This window comes from Haemorhous mexicanus, chromosome 28 (genome assembly GCF_027477595.1).
Source record: "Haemorhous mexicanus isolate bHaeMex1 chromosome 28, bHaeMex1.pri, whole genome shotgun sequence".
NCBI lineage: Eukaryota > Metazoa > Chordata > Aves > Passeriformes > Fringillidae > Haemorhous > Haemorhous mexicanus.
This window is the reverse complement of record NC_082368.1, coordinates 5,721,851-5,733,975: the sequence shown is the minus strand read 5'-3', so window position 1 is coordinate 5,733,975 and position 12,125 is coordinate 5,721,851. Positions and strand designations below refer to the sequence as shown.

The 12,125-nt window shown below is 60.4% G+C and overlaps 2 protein-coding genes across 6 annotated transcripts; both read left to right on the top strand.

The window, feature by feature from the left end:
* Positions 1-901: 901 nt before the first annotated feature.
* Positions 902-9,836, top strand: LOC132339140 (vacuolar-sorting protein SNF8-like). 5 transcript variants are annotated; one of them, XM_059869221.1, is made up of 8 exons: positions 902-1,007; positions 1,515-1,565; positions 1,784-1,922; positions 2,862-2,966; positions 4,550-4,622; positions 5,598-5,739; positions 7,705-7,773; positions 9,697-9,836. In XM_059869221.1, the coding sequence occupies exons 1-8, from the start codon at positions 954-956 to the stop codon at positions 9,814-9,816; spliced, it is 753 nt and encodes a 250-aa protein (XP_059725204.1). In that variant the 5' UTR covers positions 902-953; the 3' UTR covers positions 9,817-9,836. The 5 variants fall into 5 exon arrangements, with proteins under 5 accessions (XP_059725204.1, XP_059725203.1, XP_059725206.1 ...); XM_059869220.1 differs by having other exon boundaries at positions 7,705-7,779; XM_059869223.1 differs by lacking the exon at positions 9,697-9,836 and adding an exon at positions 9,343-9,481 and having other exon boundaries at positions 7,705-7,779.
* LOC132339139 (collagen alpha-5(IV) chain-like) lies at positions 9,835-10,857 on the top strand. The gene is made up of 2 exons (XM_059869219.1): positions 9,835-9,944; positions 10,008-10,857. Exons 1-2 carry the CDS (start codon positions 9,836-9,838, stop codon positions 10,838-10,840), a joined length of 942 nt encoding a protein of 313 aa, XP_059725202.1. The 5' UTR covers position 9,835; the 3' UTR covers positions 10,841-10,857.
* Positions 10,858-12,125: the final 1,268 nt, after the last annotated feature.

Genomic DNA, 12,125 nt, shown 5'->3' with positions numbered 1-12,125 from the left:
TGTCTGTCTGTCCCATCCCCACTGTCTGTCTGTCTGTCCCATCCCCACTGTCTGTCTGTCCGTCCCATTCCCACTGTCTGTCTGTCCGTCCCATTCCCACTGTCTGTCTGTCTGTCCCATTCCCACTGTCTGTCTGTCCCTATCCCCACTGTCTGTCTGTCTGTCCCATTCCTGCTGTCTGTCTGTCTGTCTGTCCCTATCCCCACTGTCCGTCTGTCCGTCCCATTCCCACTGTCGGTCTGTCTGTCCCATCCCCGTGTCCGTCTGTCCGTCCCATTCCCACTGTCTGTCTGTCCGTCCCGATCCCCACTGTCTGTCTGTCCCATCCCCGTGTCTGTCTGTCTGTCCCTATCCCCACTGTCTGTCTGTCTGTCCCATCCCCGTGTCCGTCTGTCCGTCCCGTTCCCGCTGTCTGTCTGTCCCATCCCCGTGTCCGTCTGTCCGTCCCGTTCCCGCTGTCTGTCCCCCTCTGCCGGCCGAGCCAAACCGTTCCCAGGAAAAGCCGCAGAGAGGGCACGAAACCGAAACCCAAAAATATCAAAAGAACAAGAACAGCCTGAAAATGAAATAAAATAAAATAAAATAAAATAAAATAAAATAAAATAAAATAAAATAAAATAAAATAAGATAAAATAAAATAAAATAAAATACAAATAATATTAAACCGATGAAAATAAAAACAATATAAACAAAAATTCAAACAGTTAAAATATTCCCAATGCCATTTAACCTTTGACCTTTGACCTTTAACCCTTTCCCTCCCGGCGGTGCCGCCATCTTTCCCGAAGGGGGCGGAGCCCTTCCTGTACGCGGCGCAGATCGATGACGTCATGTGGCGCACTCGATTACGCCACGTCACGCGTCGCACTCCATGACGTTTGTGCGGCGCTCTCGATGACGTCACGCGTCGCGCTCGATGACGTGTCCGCGGCGGCGGCGGCGGCGGAGCCGGGATGCACCGGCGGGGGGTGGGGGCGGGGGCGATCGCCAGGAGGAAACTGACCGAGGTCACCGGGACGGGGAACGGGACCGGGGACACGGGACAGGGGACACGGGACAGACCGGGGGACACGGGACAGACCGGGGGACACCGGACAGACCGGGGGACACGGGACAGGCAGAGCGCGGGCCCGGGCGGGGTCGGGGCTCGGTGCGGGGGGGAGCGGGGCCAGAGCCGGGCGTGGGCCCAGAGCCCGCGGGGAGGAACCCCCGCACGGGGAGGGCGGGACGGGACCCGCGGGGATCGGGGCTGGCCCGGGCCGGGATCCTCGGGCTTCGGGATCCTCGGGCTTCGGGATCCTCGGGCTTTGGGATCCACGGGCTTCGGGATCCTCGGGCTTCGGGATCCTCGGGCTTCGGGATCCACGGGCTTCGGGATCCTCGGGCTTCGGGATCCTCGGGATTCGGGATCCTCGGGCTTTGGGATCCTCGGGCTTCGGGGCTGGCCCGGTTCGGGGCTGTCTCGGTTCGGGGCTGGCCCGCCCTGGCCGTGCCCTCACGGGCTCTCTCCCCAGGCCAAGTACAAGGAGCGGGGCACGGTCCTGGCTGAGGATCAGCTGGCCCAGGTGGGGATGCCCGCCCTGTCCCATCCCTGTCCCATCCCTGTCCCCGTCCCTGTCCCTCCCTGTCCATTCCCAGCCCATCTCCCGTTCCCGTTGCCGTATCCCGGTTCCCATCCTGCTCTTCCTGTTCCTGGTTCCCGTTCCCCCTGTCCCCATCCCCGTGCCCATCCTGCTGTCCCTGCTGTCCCCGTGTCCCCATGTCCCTGTGTCCGTCTGTCCAGATGTCCAAGCAGCTGGAGACGTTCCGGACCCACCTGCAGGCCTTTGCCAGCAAGCACAAGCAGGAGATCCGGCGCAGCCCCGAGTTCCGCCTGCAGTTCCAGCACATGTGCGCCGCCATCGGCGTCGACCCGCTGGCCTGTGAGGCTGGGGACACAGGGGACAGGGACAGGGACAGGGGGGACAGCATGGGGACGGGGGGACAGCATGGGGACAGGGAGAGAGGGGGGACAGCATGGGGACAGGGGGGACAGGGACAGGGGACAGAGGGACAGCATGGGGATGGGGGGAACAGGGGGGACAGCATGGGGACAGGGGGAACAGGGACAGGGGAGAGGGACAGGGGACAGGGACAGGGGACGGGGAGAGGGACAGCACGGGGACAGGGGGGACAGGGAGACAGGGGGACAAGGGGGACAGGGAACAGGGACAAGGACGGGGACAGGGACAGCACGGGGACAGGGGACAGAGGGACAGCACGAGGACAGGGACAGGGGACAGAGGGACAGCACGGGGACAGGGACAGGGCACAGGGATGGGGACAGGGATGGGGGGGATAGGGAGACAGGGGGTACACCATGGGGATGGGGGGGACAGGGGGGACAGGGACAGGGACAGCATGGGGACAGGGGGGACAGCATGGGGATGGGGGAGATGGGGGGGACAGTAGGACGGGAGGGACACCATGGGGACAGGGGGGGACTGCACGGGGACAGGAGAGAGCGGGGGACACCATGGGGACGGGGGGACAATGGGGGAACAATGGGGGGGACAGCATGGGGACGGGGGGGAAACGATGGGGATGGGGGGACAATGGGGGGACAGCAGGGGGACAGTGGGGGGAACAGGAGGGGGATAAGGGGGGGACAGGAGGGGCACAGCAATGGGGACAATGGGGGACAATGAGGGGACAGCGATGGGGGGATAGCAGTGGGGGGACAATGGGGGACACTGAGGGGACAGCGATGGGGGGATAGCAGTGGGGGGGACACTGAGGGGACAGCAGTGGGGGGACAGCTGGGGGACACTGAGGGGACAGCAGTGGCCTGGCCCCCGGTGGCAGCGCTGTCCCTGCCCCAGCCGGGAAGGGTTTCTGGGCCGAGGTGCTCGGGGTCGGAGACTTCTACTACGAGCTGGGCGTGCAGATCATCGAGGTGTGCCTGGCACTGCGGCACCGCAACGGAGGTGGGCACCGGGCACCGGGACACTGACCTGGGGGACAGTGAGCCACGGGGACACTGAGCTGGGGACACTGAGCTGGGGACACTGAGCTGGGGACACTGAGCCATGGGGACAGTGAGCCATGGGGACACTGAGCTGGGGGACAGTGAGCCATGGGGACACTGAGCCATGGGGACAGTGAGCTGGGGGACAGTGGGCTGGGGGACACTGAGCCACAGGGACACTGATCCCAGGGGGACACTGAGCTGGGGACACTGAGCCATGGGGACAGTGAGCTGGGGACACTGAGCCATGGGGACACTGAGCTGGGGGACAGTGAGCCATGGGGACAGTGAGCCATGGGGACACTGAGCCACGGGGACAGTGAGCTGGGGACACTGAGCCACGGGGACACTGAGCTGGGGACAGTGAGCTGGGGACACTGAGCCATGGGGACACTGAACTGGGTGGGAACACTGAGCCATGGGGACAGTGAGCCACGGGGACAGTGAGCCATGGGGACACTGAGCCATGGGGACACTGAGCCACGGGACACTGAGCTGGGGACACTGAGCTGGGGGACAGTGAGCCACGGGGACAGTGAGTGGGGGGACACTGAGCCGGGGGGACACTGAGCTGGGAGGACAATGAGCCTGGGAAATCCACTGATCCCAGGGGAGCCAGTGAGCCAGGGATCCATTGATCCCAGAGATCCACTGATCCCAGGGAATCCACTGATCTGGGGATCACCTCATCCAGGGATCCACTGATCCCTGGGAAATCCACTGAGCCAGGGAGCCACTGATCCCAGGGATCACCTCATCCAGGGATCCACTGATCCAAGGAATCCACCGATCCAGGGGTCACCCGATCCAGGGATCTGTCATTCCTGATCCCAGAGATGCAGTGACACCAGTCAATCCACCGATTCGGGGATCCCCTGATCCTAGGGATCCACTGATCCAGGGAATCCACTGATCCCAGAGATTGACCTACCCTGATCCAGGATCCACTGATCCCGGGATCCATCATCCCTGATCCCAGAAATCCATCTGCCCTGATCCCAGTGATCCACTGATCCAGGGAGCTGCTGATCCCAGGGAATCCTCTCACCCAGGGATCCATCATCCCTGATCCCAGGGATTAACCACCCCACCTTGATCCCAGAGATCCACCATTCCCTGATCCCAGGGATCCCAGCCATCCCCGGAGGGCTGGGATTCCCAGAATGGATGTTCTGAATCCCACAAAAACCCCACAAAACCCCGTCAAATCCCATAAAATCCCATAAAACCCACTGGCTGGGGGGGCTGGGGATCCCCCGGGAATCCCGGGATGATCCTGGGAGCAGGGGGCTGGGAATGCCCTGGGAATTCCCTGGGAATCCTGTGGGGATCCCGGGATGATCCCGGGAGGGGCGGGGCTGAGAATCCCTTGGGAATCTCCCGGCAGTCCCGGGATGATCCTGGGAGCAGGGGGCTGGGAATGCCCCGGGAATCTCCTGGGAATCCTGGGATGATCCTGGGAGTGGTGGGGCTGGGAATCCCTTGGGAATCCCCCTGGGAATCCTGTGGGGATCCCGGGATGATCCTGGCTGATCCCGGCAGGGCTGATCACGCTGGAGGAGCTGCAGCAGCAGGTGCTCAAGGGCCGCGGGAAGTTCGCGCAGGACGTCAGCGCGTGAGTGCGGGTGGGGCTGGGGATCCCCGGGAATCCTGTGGGAATGGGGCTGGGAATTCCTGGGAATCCGTATGGAAGTGGGGCTGGGAATTGTCCGGGGATCCCTCGGGAATTCGTGTGGGAGTGGGGCTGGGGATCCCCGGGGATCCGTGTGGGAGTGGGGCTGGGAATCCCCGGGAATCCCTCGGGAATCCATGTGGGAGTGGGGCTGGGAAACCCCGGGAATTCCTTGGGAATCCCTCGGGGATCCCTCGGGAATCCGTGTGGGAGTGGGGTCGGAAATTTCCCGGGGATCCCTCGGGAATTGCTGGGAATCCGTGTGGGAGTGGGGCTGGGAATTCCCAGGAATCCCTTGGGAATCCTGTGGGAGTGGGGTCGGGAATTCCCTGGGGATCCCTCAGGAATCCGTGTGTCCGTGGGGGGTCGGGAATTCCTGGGAATGCCGGTGTGTCCGTGGGATTCCCGGGAATGCGGGTGTGTCCGTGTGTCCGGTGTGTCCGTGGGATTCCCGGAATGGCGGTGTGTCCGTGTGGGCTCTGGAATTCCCGGGAATGGTGGTGTGTCCATGGGATTCCCGGGAATGCCGGTGTGTCCGTGGGATTCCCGGGAATGGCGGTGTGTCCGTGTGTCCGTGGGATTCCCGGGAATGCCGGTGTGTCCGTGTGTCCGTGGGATTCCGGGTATGCCCGTGTGTCCGTGTGTCCGTGGAATTCCCGGGAATGGCGGTGTGTCCGTGTGTCCGTGGAATCCCGGGAATGCCGGTGTGTCCGTGTGTCCGTGGGATTCCCGGAATGGCGGTGTGTCCGTGTGTCCGTGGGATTCCCGGAATGGCGGTGTGTCCGTGGAATCCCAGGAATGCCCGTGTGTCCGTGTGTCTGCGGGATTCCCGGGAATGCCGGTGTGTCCGTGGGAATTCCCGGGAATGGCGGTGTGTCCATGTGTCCGTGGGATTCCCGCCTGTCCGTGTGTCCCCAGGGATGACCTGCTGCGGGCCATCAGGAAGCTGAAGGTGCTGGGCAGCGGCTTCGGGACCATCCCGGTGGGGGGGACGGTGCTGGTGCGCTCGGTGCCGGCCGAGCTGAGCATGGACCACAGCGTGGTGCTGCAGCTGGCCGAGGTGGGAATGGTACTGGGAATGGTACTGGGAATACTGGGAATGGCACTGGGAATGGACCACAGCGTGGTGCTGCAGCTGGCCGAGGTGGGATACTGGGAATACTGGGAATGATACTGGGAATGGCACTGGGCATGGACCACAGCGTGGTGCTGCAGCTGGCCGAGGTGGGAATGGTACTGGGAATGATACTGGGAATACTGGGAATGGACCACAGCGTGGTGCTGCAGCTGGCCGAGGTGGGAATGGTACTGGGAATACTGGGAATGGCACTGGGAATACTGGGAATGGACCACAGCGTGGTGCTGCAGCTGGCCGAGGTGGGAATGGTACTGGGAATGATACTGGGAATACTGGGAATGGTACTGGGAATGGGAATGGGAATGGGAATGGACCACAGCGTGGTGCTGCAGCTGGCCGAGGTGGGAATGGTACTGGGAATACTGGGAATACTGGGAATGGCACTGGGAATGGCACTGGGCATGGACCACAGCGTGGTGCTGCAGCTGGCCGAGGTGGGAATGGTACTGGGAATGATACTGGGAATACTGGGAATGGCACTGGGCATGGACCACAGCGTGGTGCTGCAGCTGGCCGAGGTGGGAATGCTACTGGGAATGATACTGGGAATACTGGGAATACTGGGAATGGCACTGGGCATGGACCACAGCGTGGTGCTGCAGCTGGCCGAGGTGGGATACTGGGAATACTGGGAATGATACTGGGAATACTGGGAATGGACCACAGCGTGGTGCTGCAGCTGGCCGAGGTGGGAATGGTACTGGGAATGATACTGGGAATGGTACTGGGAATGGGAATGGGAATACTGGGAATGGGAATGGGCATGGACCACAGCGTGGTGCTGCAGCTGGCCGAGGTGGGAATGGTACTGGGAATACTGGGAATGGCACTGGGAATACTGGGAATGGACCACAGCGTGGTGCTGCAGCTGGCCGAGGTGGGAATGGTACTGGGAATGGTACTGGGAATGATACTGGGAATGGCACTGGGAATGGGCATGGACCACAGCGTGGTGCTGCAGCTGGCCGAGGTGGGAATGGTACTGGGAATACTGGGAATGGGAATGGGAACGGGCATGGACCACAGTGTGGTGCTGCAGCTGGCCGAGGTGGGATACTGGGAATACTGGGAATGATACTGGGAATGGCACTGGGCATGGACCACAGCGTGGTGCTGCAGCTGGCCGAGGTGGGAATGCTACTGGGAATACTGGGAATGGTACTGGGAATACTGGGAATACTGGGAATGGACCACAGCGTGGTGCTGCAGCTGGCCGAGGTGGGATACTGGGAATACTGGGAATACTGGGAATACTGGGAATGGACCACAGCGTGGTGCTGCAGCTGGCCGAGGTGGGAATGGTACTGGAATACTGGGAATACTGGGAATACTGGGAATGGGAATGGGAATGGGCATGGACCACAGCGTGGTGCTGCAGCTGGCCGAGGTGGGATACTGGGAATGATACTGGGAATACTGGGAATGGACCACAGCGTGGTGCTGCAGCTGGCTGAGGTGGGATTCTGGGAATACTGGGAATGGTACTGGGAATCATACTGGGAATGGGATTGGGAATTGCTGGGAATGGGAATTGCTGGGAGTGGGAATTGCTGGGAATTGCTGGGGATGGGAATTGCTGGGAATGGGAATTTGCTGGGAATGGGAATTATTGGGAATTGCTGGGAGTGGGAATTTGCTGGGGACGGGAATTGCTGGGAATGGGAATTGCTGGGAATGGGAATTGCTGGGAATGGGAATTGCTGGGATTTTCTGGGAACGGGAATTTGCTGGATCCGCTCTTGGCCGAGCTGCTGGCGTGGGGATTGAGCCTGGGTGAAGGCAGCCTGGCATTCCTGGTGTTTCCATAAAAAATCCGGGACTGGGCCGGACTGGGATGGGAGCGAGGGGTCCCCACTCTGAGGGAATTCCCTGGGTTTGTTTTTCCAGAAAAAAGGATTTGTGACGGTCAGCGAGATCCGGGAGAGCCTCGGCTGGGAGACGGAGAGAGCCAAGCAGGTGCTGGTAGGTGGGGCTGGGAAATTTGGGAATGGGAGATTTGGGAATGGGGAACTGGGAATGGGAATGGGAAACTGGGAATGGGAATGGGAATGGGAATGGGGAAATTGGGAATGGGAGTGAGGAAATTGGGATGGGGAACTGGGAACGGGAACTAGGAATGGGGAATGGGGATGGGGAACTGGGGAAATTGGGAATGGGGAACTGGGAGTGGGGAACTGGGAATGGGAGATTTGGGATGGAGAACTGGGAATGGGAATGGGAATGGGGAAAATGGAAATGGGAATGGGGAATGGGAATGGGAATGGGAACTGGGAATGGGGAAATTGGGAATGGGGAAATTGGGAATGGGAGTGAGGAAATTGGGATGGGGAACTGGGAACGGGAACTAGGAATGGGGAATGGGGAATGGGAACGGGAACTAGGAATGGGGAATGGGGAACCGGGAATGGGAACTGGGAATGGGGAATGGGAATGGGAACTGGGAATGGGGAATTTGGGATGGGGAATGGGAACTGGGAATGGGAAATTGGGAATGGGGAACTGGGAACGGGGAACTGGGGATGGGGAAAATGGGAGTGGGTTGGTAATGGGAACAGCAACGGCAACTCAGCACATCCCAGTCCATCCCCAGTCATTCCCAGTCCATTCCCAATCCCATTTTTCCCATTTTTCCCATTTTCCCACTGTTCCAGGATCACTTGCTGAAGGAGGGCATGGCCTGGCCATTCCCAATCCCGTTTTTCCCGTTATTTTACTCCCCCAGGAGCACCTGCTGAAGGAGGGCATGGCCTGGCTGGCCCTCGGTGCCATTCCCAATCCCATTCCTAATCCCACTTTTCCCGTTATTTTTCCCAGGAGCACCTGCTGAAGGAGGGCATGGCCTGGCCATTCCCAATCCCATTTTTCCCATTATTTTTCCTGTTTTTCCCGTTATTTTATTCCCCCAGGAGCACCTGCTGAAGGAGGGCATGGCCTGGCTGGCTCCCGGTGCCATTCCCAATCCCATTTTTCCCACCTTTCCCGTTATTTTATTCCCCCAGGAGCACCTGCTGAAGGAGGGCATGGCCTGGCCATTCCCAATCCCATTTTTCCCATTATTTTTCCCATCATTTATTCCAGGAGCACCTGCTGAAGGAGGGCATGGCCTGGCTGGCCCCCGGTGCCATTCCCAATCCCATTTTTCCCATTATTTTTCCCGTTTTTCCCGTTATTTTTCCCAGGAGCACCTGCTGAAGGAGGGCATGGCCTGGCTGGCTCCCGGTGCCATTCCCAATCCCATTTTTCCCATTTTTCCCGTTATTTTCCCCAGGAGCACCTGCTGAAGGAGGGCATGGCCTGGCCATTCCCAATCCCATTCCCAATCCCGTTTTTCCCGTTATTTTTCCCAGGAGCACCTGCTGAAGGAGGGCATGGCCTGGCCATTCCCAATCCCATTTTTCCCATTATTTTTCCCGTTTTTCCCATTATTTTATTCCCCCAGGAGCACCTGCTGAAGGAGGGCATGGCCTGGCTGGCTCCTGGTGCCATTCCCAATCCCATTTTTCCCATTTTTCCCACTTTTCCCAGGAGCACCTGCTGAAGGAGAGCATGGCCTGGCTGGCTCCTGGTGCCATTCCCAATCCCATTTTTCCCGTTTTTCCCGTTATTTTTCCCAGGAGCACCTGCTGAAGGAGGGCATGGCCTGGCTGGCTCCCGGTGCCATTCCCAATCCCATTTTTCCCATTATTTTATTTTCCCAGGAGCACCTGCTGAAGGAGGGCATGGCCTGGCTGGCTCCCGGTGCCATTCCCAATCCCATTTTTCCCATTATTTTTCCCGTTATTTTTCCCAGGAGCACCTGCTGAAGGAGGGCATGGCCTGGCTGGCTCCCGGTGCCATTCCCAATCCCATTTTTCCCGTTTTTCCCATTATTTTTCCCAGGAGCACCTGCTGAAGGAGGGCATGGCCTGGCTGGACGCGCAGGCTCCGGCCGAGCCGCAGTTCTGGCTGCCCGCACTCTTCTCGGAGCTGCACGGCCAGGAGGGCACGGCCGGGCCCTGACTGCCCCGGGAGCCCGGGAATGCCCCCTGGAACCCCGGGAACACCCCCTGGAACCCCGGGAACACCCCCTGGATCCTCGGGAACACCCCTGGAGTCCTTGGGAACACCCCCTGGATCCTCGGGAACACCTCCTGGATCCTCGGGAACACCCCCTGGAACCCCGGGAACACCCCCTGGAACCCCGGGAACACCCCCTGGAACCCCGGGAACACCCCCTGGAGTCCTTGGGAACACCCCCTGGATCCTTGGGAACACCCCCTGGATCCTCGGGAATAACCCTGGATCCCTGGAAATAACCCCTGGAGTCCTTGGGAATAACCCCTGGAACTCCAGGAATACCCCTGGAACCCCGGGAATACCTCCTGGATCCTCGGGAATACCTCCTGGATCCTTGGGAACACCCCCTGGATCACCGGGAATACCCCCTGGAACCCCGGGAATACCCCCTGGATCCTTGGGAATACCCCTGGAACTCCAGGAATACCCCTGGATCCTCAGGAATACTCCTGGAGTCCTTGGGAATCCCTTGGAATCCCCCCTGGAACCCTGGGAATCCCCCCTGGAGTCCTCAGGAATCCTGGCTGGAATCCCCTCTGGAATCCTTGGGAATTCCCCCCCAGGATCCCCAGGAATCCCTCCAGGAATCCCTCCTGGGATCCTTGGGAATCTCCTTCCTGCAGCCCTCAGGAATCCTGGCTGGAATCCCCCCCTGGAATCATCAGGAATCCCTCCTGGGATCTCTCCTGGGATCCCTCTGGGAATCCTCAGGAATCCTGGCTGGAATCATTGGGAATCCCTCCTGGGATCTCTCTGGGAATCCGCAGGAATCCTGGCTGGAATCATCAGGAATCCCTCTTGGGATCTCTCCTGGGATCCCTCTGGGAATCCTCAGGAATCCTGGCTGGAATCATCAGGAATTCCCCCCTGGGATCCCTCCCAGGATCCTTGGGATCCCTCCCGGGATCCCTCCCGCAATCCCAGGGACAGCAGGGCTGGCAATAAACGTTTTGTAAGGAATTCCTGAGCTTGGGAAGTTCTGTGGGCTCGAGCCCCGCTGGGTTTGGGGGAGGCCCCAGAAGGAGGGTTTGAGTCGGGGGATGGGATTCCCCCTCTGGAATGTTGGGAACATTTTGGGAAAGGTTCATTCCCTCAGAATTCCCGCTGAGCGACGCCGCAGGGTTCTGCCAAACCAAAATTTTATTGCACAAAGAAAAAACCAAAAAAAAAAAATTTTAAAAAAAAGGAAACACCCCCCCCCCCCCCCAAAAAAAAAAAAACCCCAAAAAACCAAAATCCCAACCCAAGAAAAAAACCGGGAATTCTTGGAATTCTTCTGCACAACAGAAAGCAGCGGAGATCTCCGAGCGCCATTTTTGTTTCCGGGGGCTAAAAATGTCCCTGCCTGGGGGTCGGCCCTGGGGCTGGGGACACGGGGGGGACACGGGGGGGACACGGCAGGGACACGCCACTCCCAGCCCTGGAAAAGATGGAAAAGCTGGAGAAGCTGCCAAGCCCCGCCCAGAGGTGACAGGAGGTGACAGGAGGTGACACTGAGGAGGTGGCACCTGCCCAGCCCCGCCCAGAGGTGACAGAGAGGAGGTGGCACCTGCCCAGCCCCGCCCAGAGGTGACAGAGAGGAGGTGGCACCTGCCCAGCCCCGCCCAGAGGTGACAATGAGGAGGTGACACCTGCCCAGGGGTGACAGGAGGTGACACTGAGAAGGTGGCACCTGCCCAGCCCCGCCCAGAGGTGACAGGAGGTGACAATGAGGAGGTGGCACCTGCCCAGCCCCGCCCAGAGGTGACAGAGAGGAGGTGGCACCTGCCCAGCCCCGCCCAGAGGTGACAGAGAGGAGGTGGCACCTGCCCAGCCCCGCCCAGAGGTGACAGAGAGGAGGTGGCACCTGCCCAGCCACGCCCCAGAGGTGACAGTGAGGAGGTGGCACCTGCCCAGCCCCGCCCAGAGGTGACAGAGAGGAGGTGGCACCTGCCCAGCCCCGCCCTAGAGGTGACAGAGAGGAGGTGGCACCTGCCCAGCCACGCCCCAGAGGTGACAGTGAGGAGGTGGCACCTGCCCCAGCCCTGCCCAGAGGTGACAGAGAGGAGGTGGCACCTGCCCAGCCCCGCCCAGAGGTGACAGAGAGGAGGTGGCACCTGCCCAGCCCCGCCCAGAGGTGACAGAGAGGAGGTGGCACCTGCCCGCCCCGCCCAGAAGGTGACAATGAGGAGGTGGCACCTGCCCAGCCCCGCCCAGAAGGTGACAATGAGGAGGTGGCACCTGCCCAGCCACGCCCCAGAGGTGACAATGAG

Excerpts from the sequence above, each read along its gene's own strand:
- LOC132339140 (XM_059869220.1), top strand. The coding sequence starts at position 954 with ATGCACCGGCGGGGGGTGGGGGCGGGGGCGATCGCCAGGAGGAAACTG. Across the intron at positions 4,623-5,597 it reads TTCGCGCAGGACGTCAGCGC|GGATGACCTGCTGCGGGCCA; the intron begins GTGAGTGCGGGT and ends GTGTGTCCCCAG. Across the intron at positions 7,780-9,696 it reads AGAGAGCCAAGCAGGTGCTG|GAGCACCTGCTGAAGGAGGG; the intron begins GTAGGTGGGGCT and ends TATTTTTCCCAG.
- LOC132339139 (XM_059869219.1), top strand. The coding sequence starts at position 9,836 with ATGCCCCCTGGAACCCCGGGAACACCCCCTGGAACCCCGGGAACACCC. Across the intron at positions 9,945-10,007 it reads CCCTGGATCCTCGGGAACAC|CCCCTGGAACCCCGGGAACA; the intron begins CTCCTGGATCCT and ends CCCCGGGAACAC.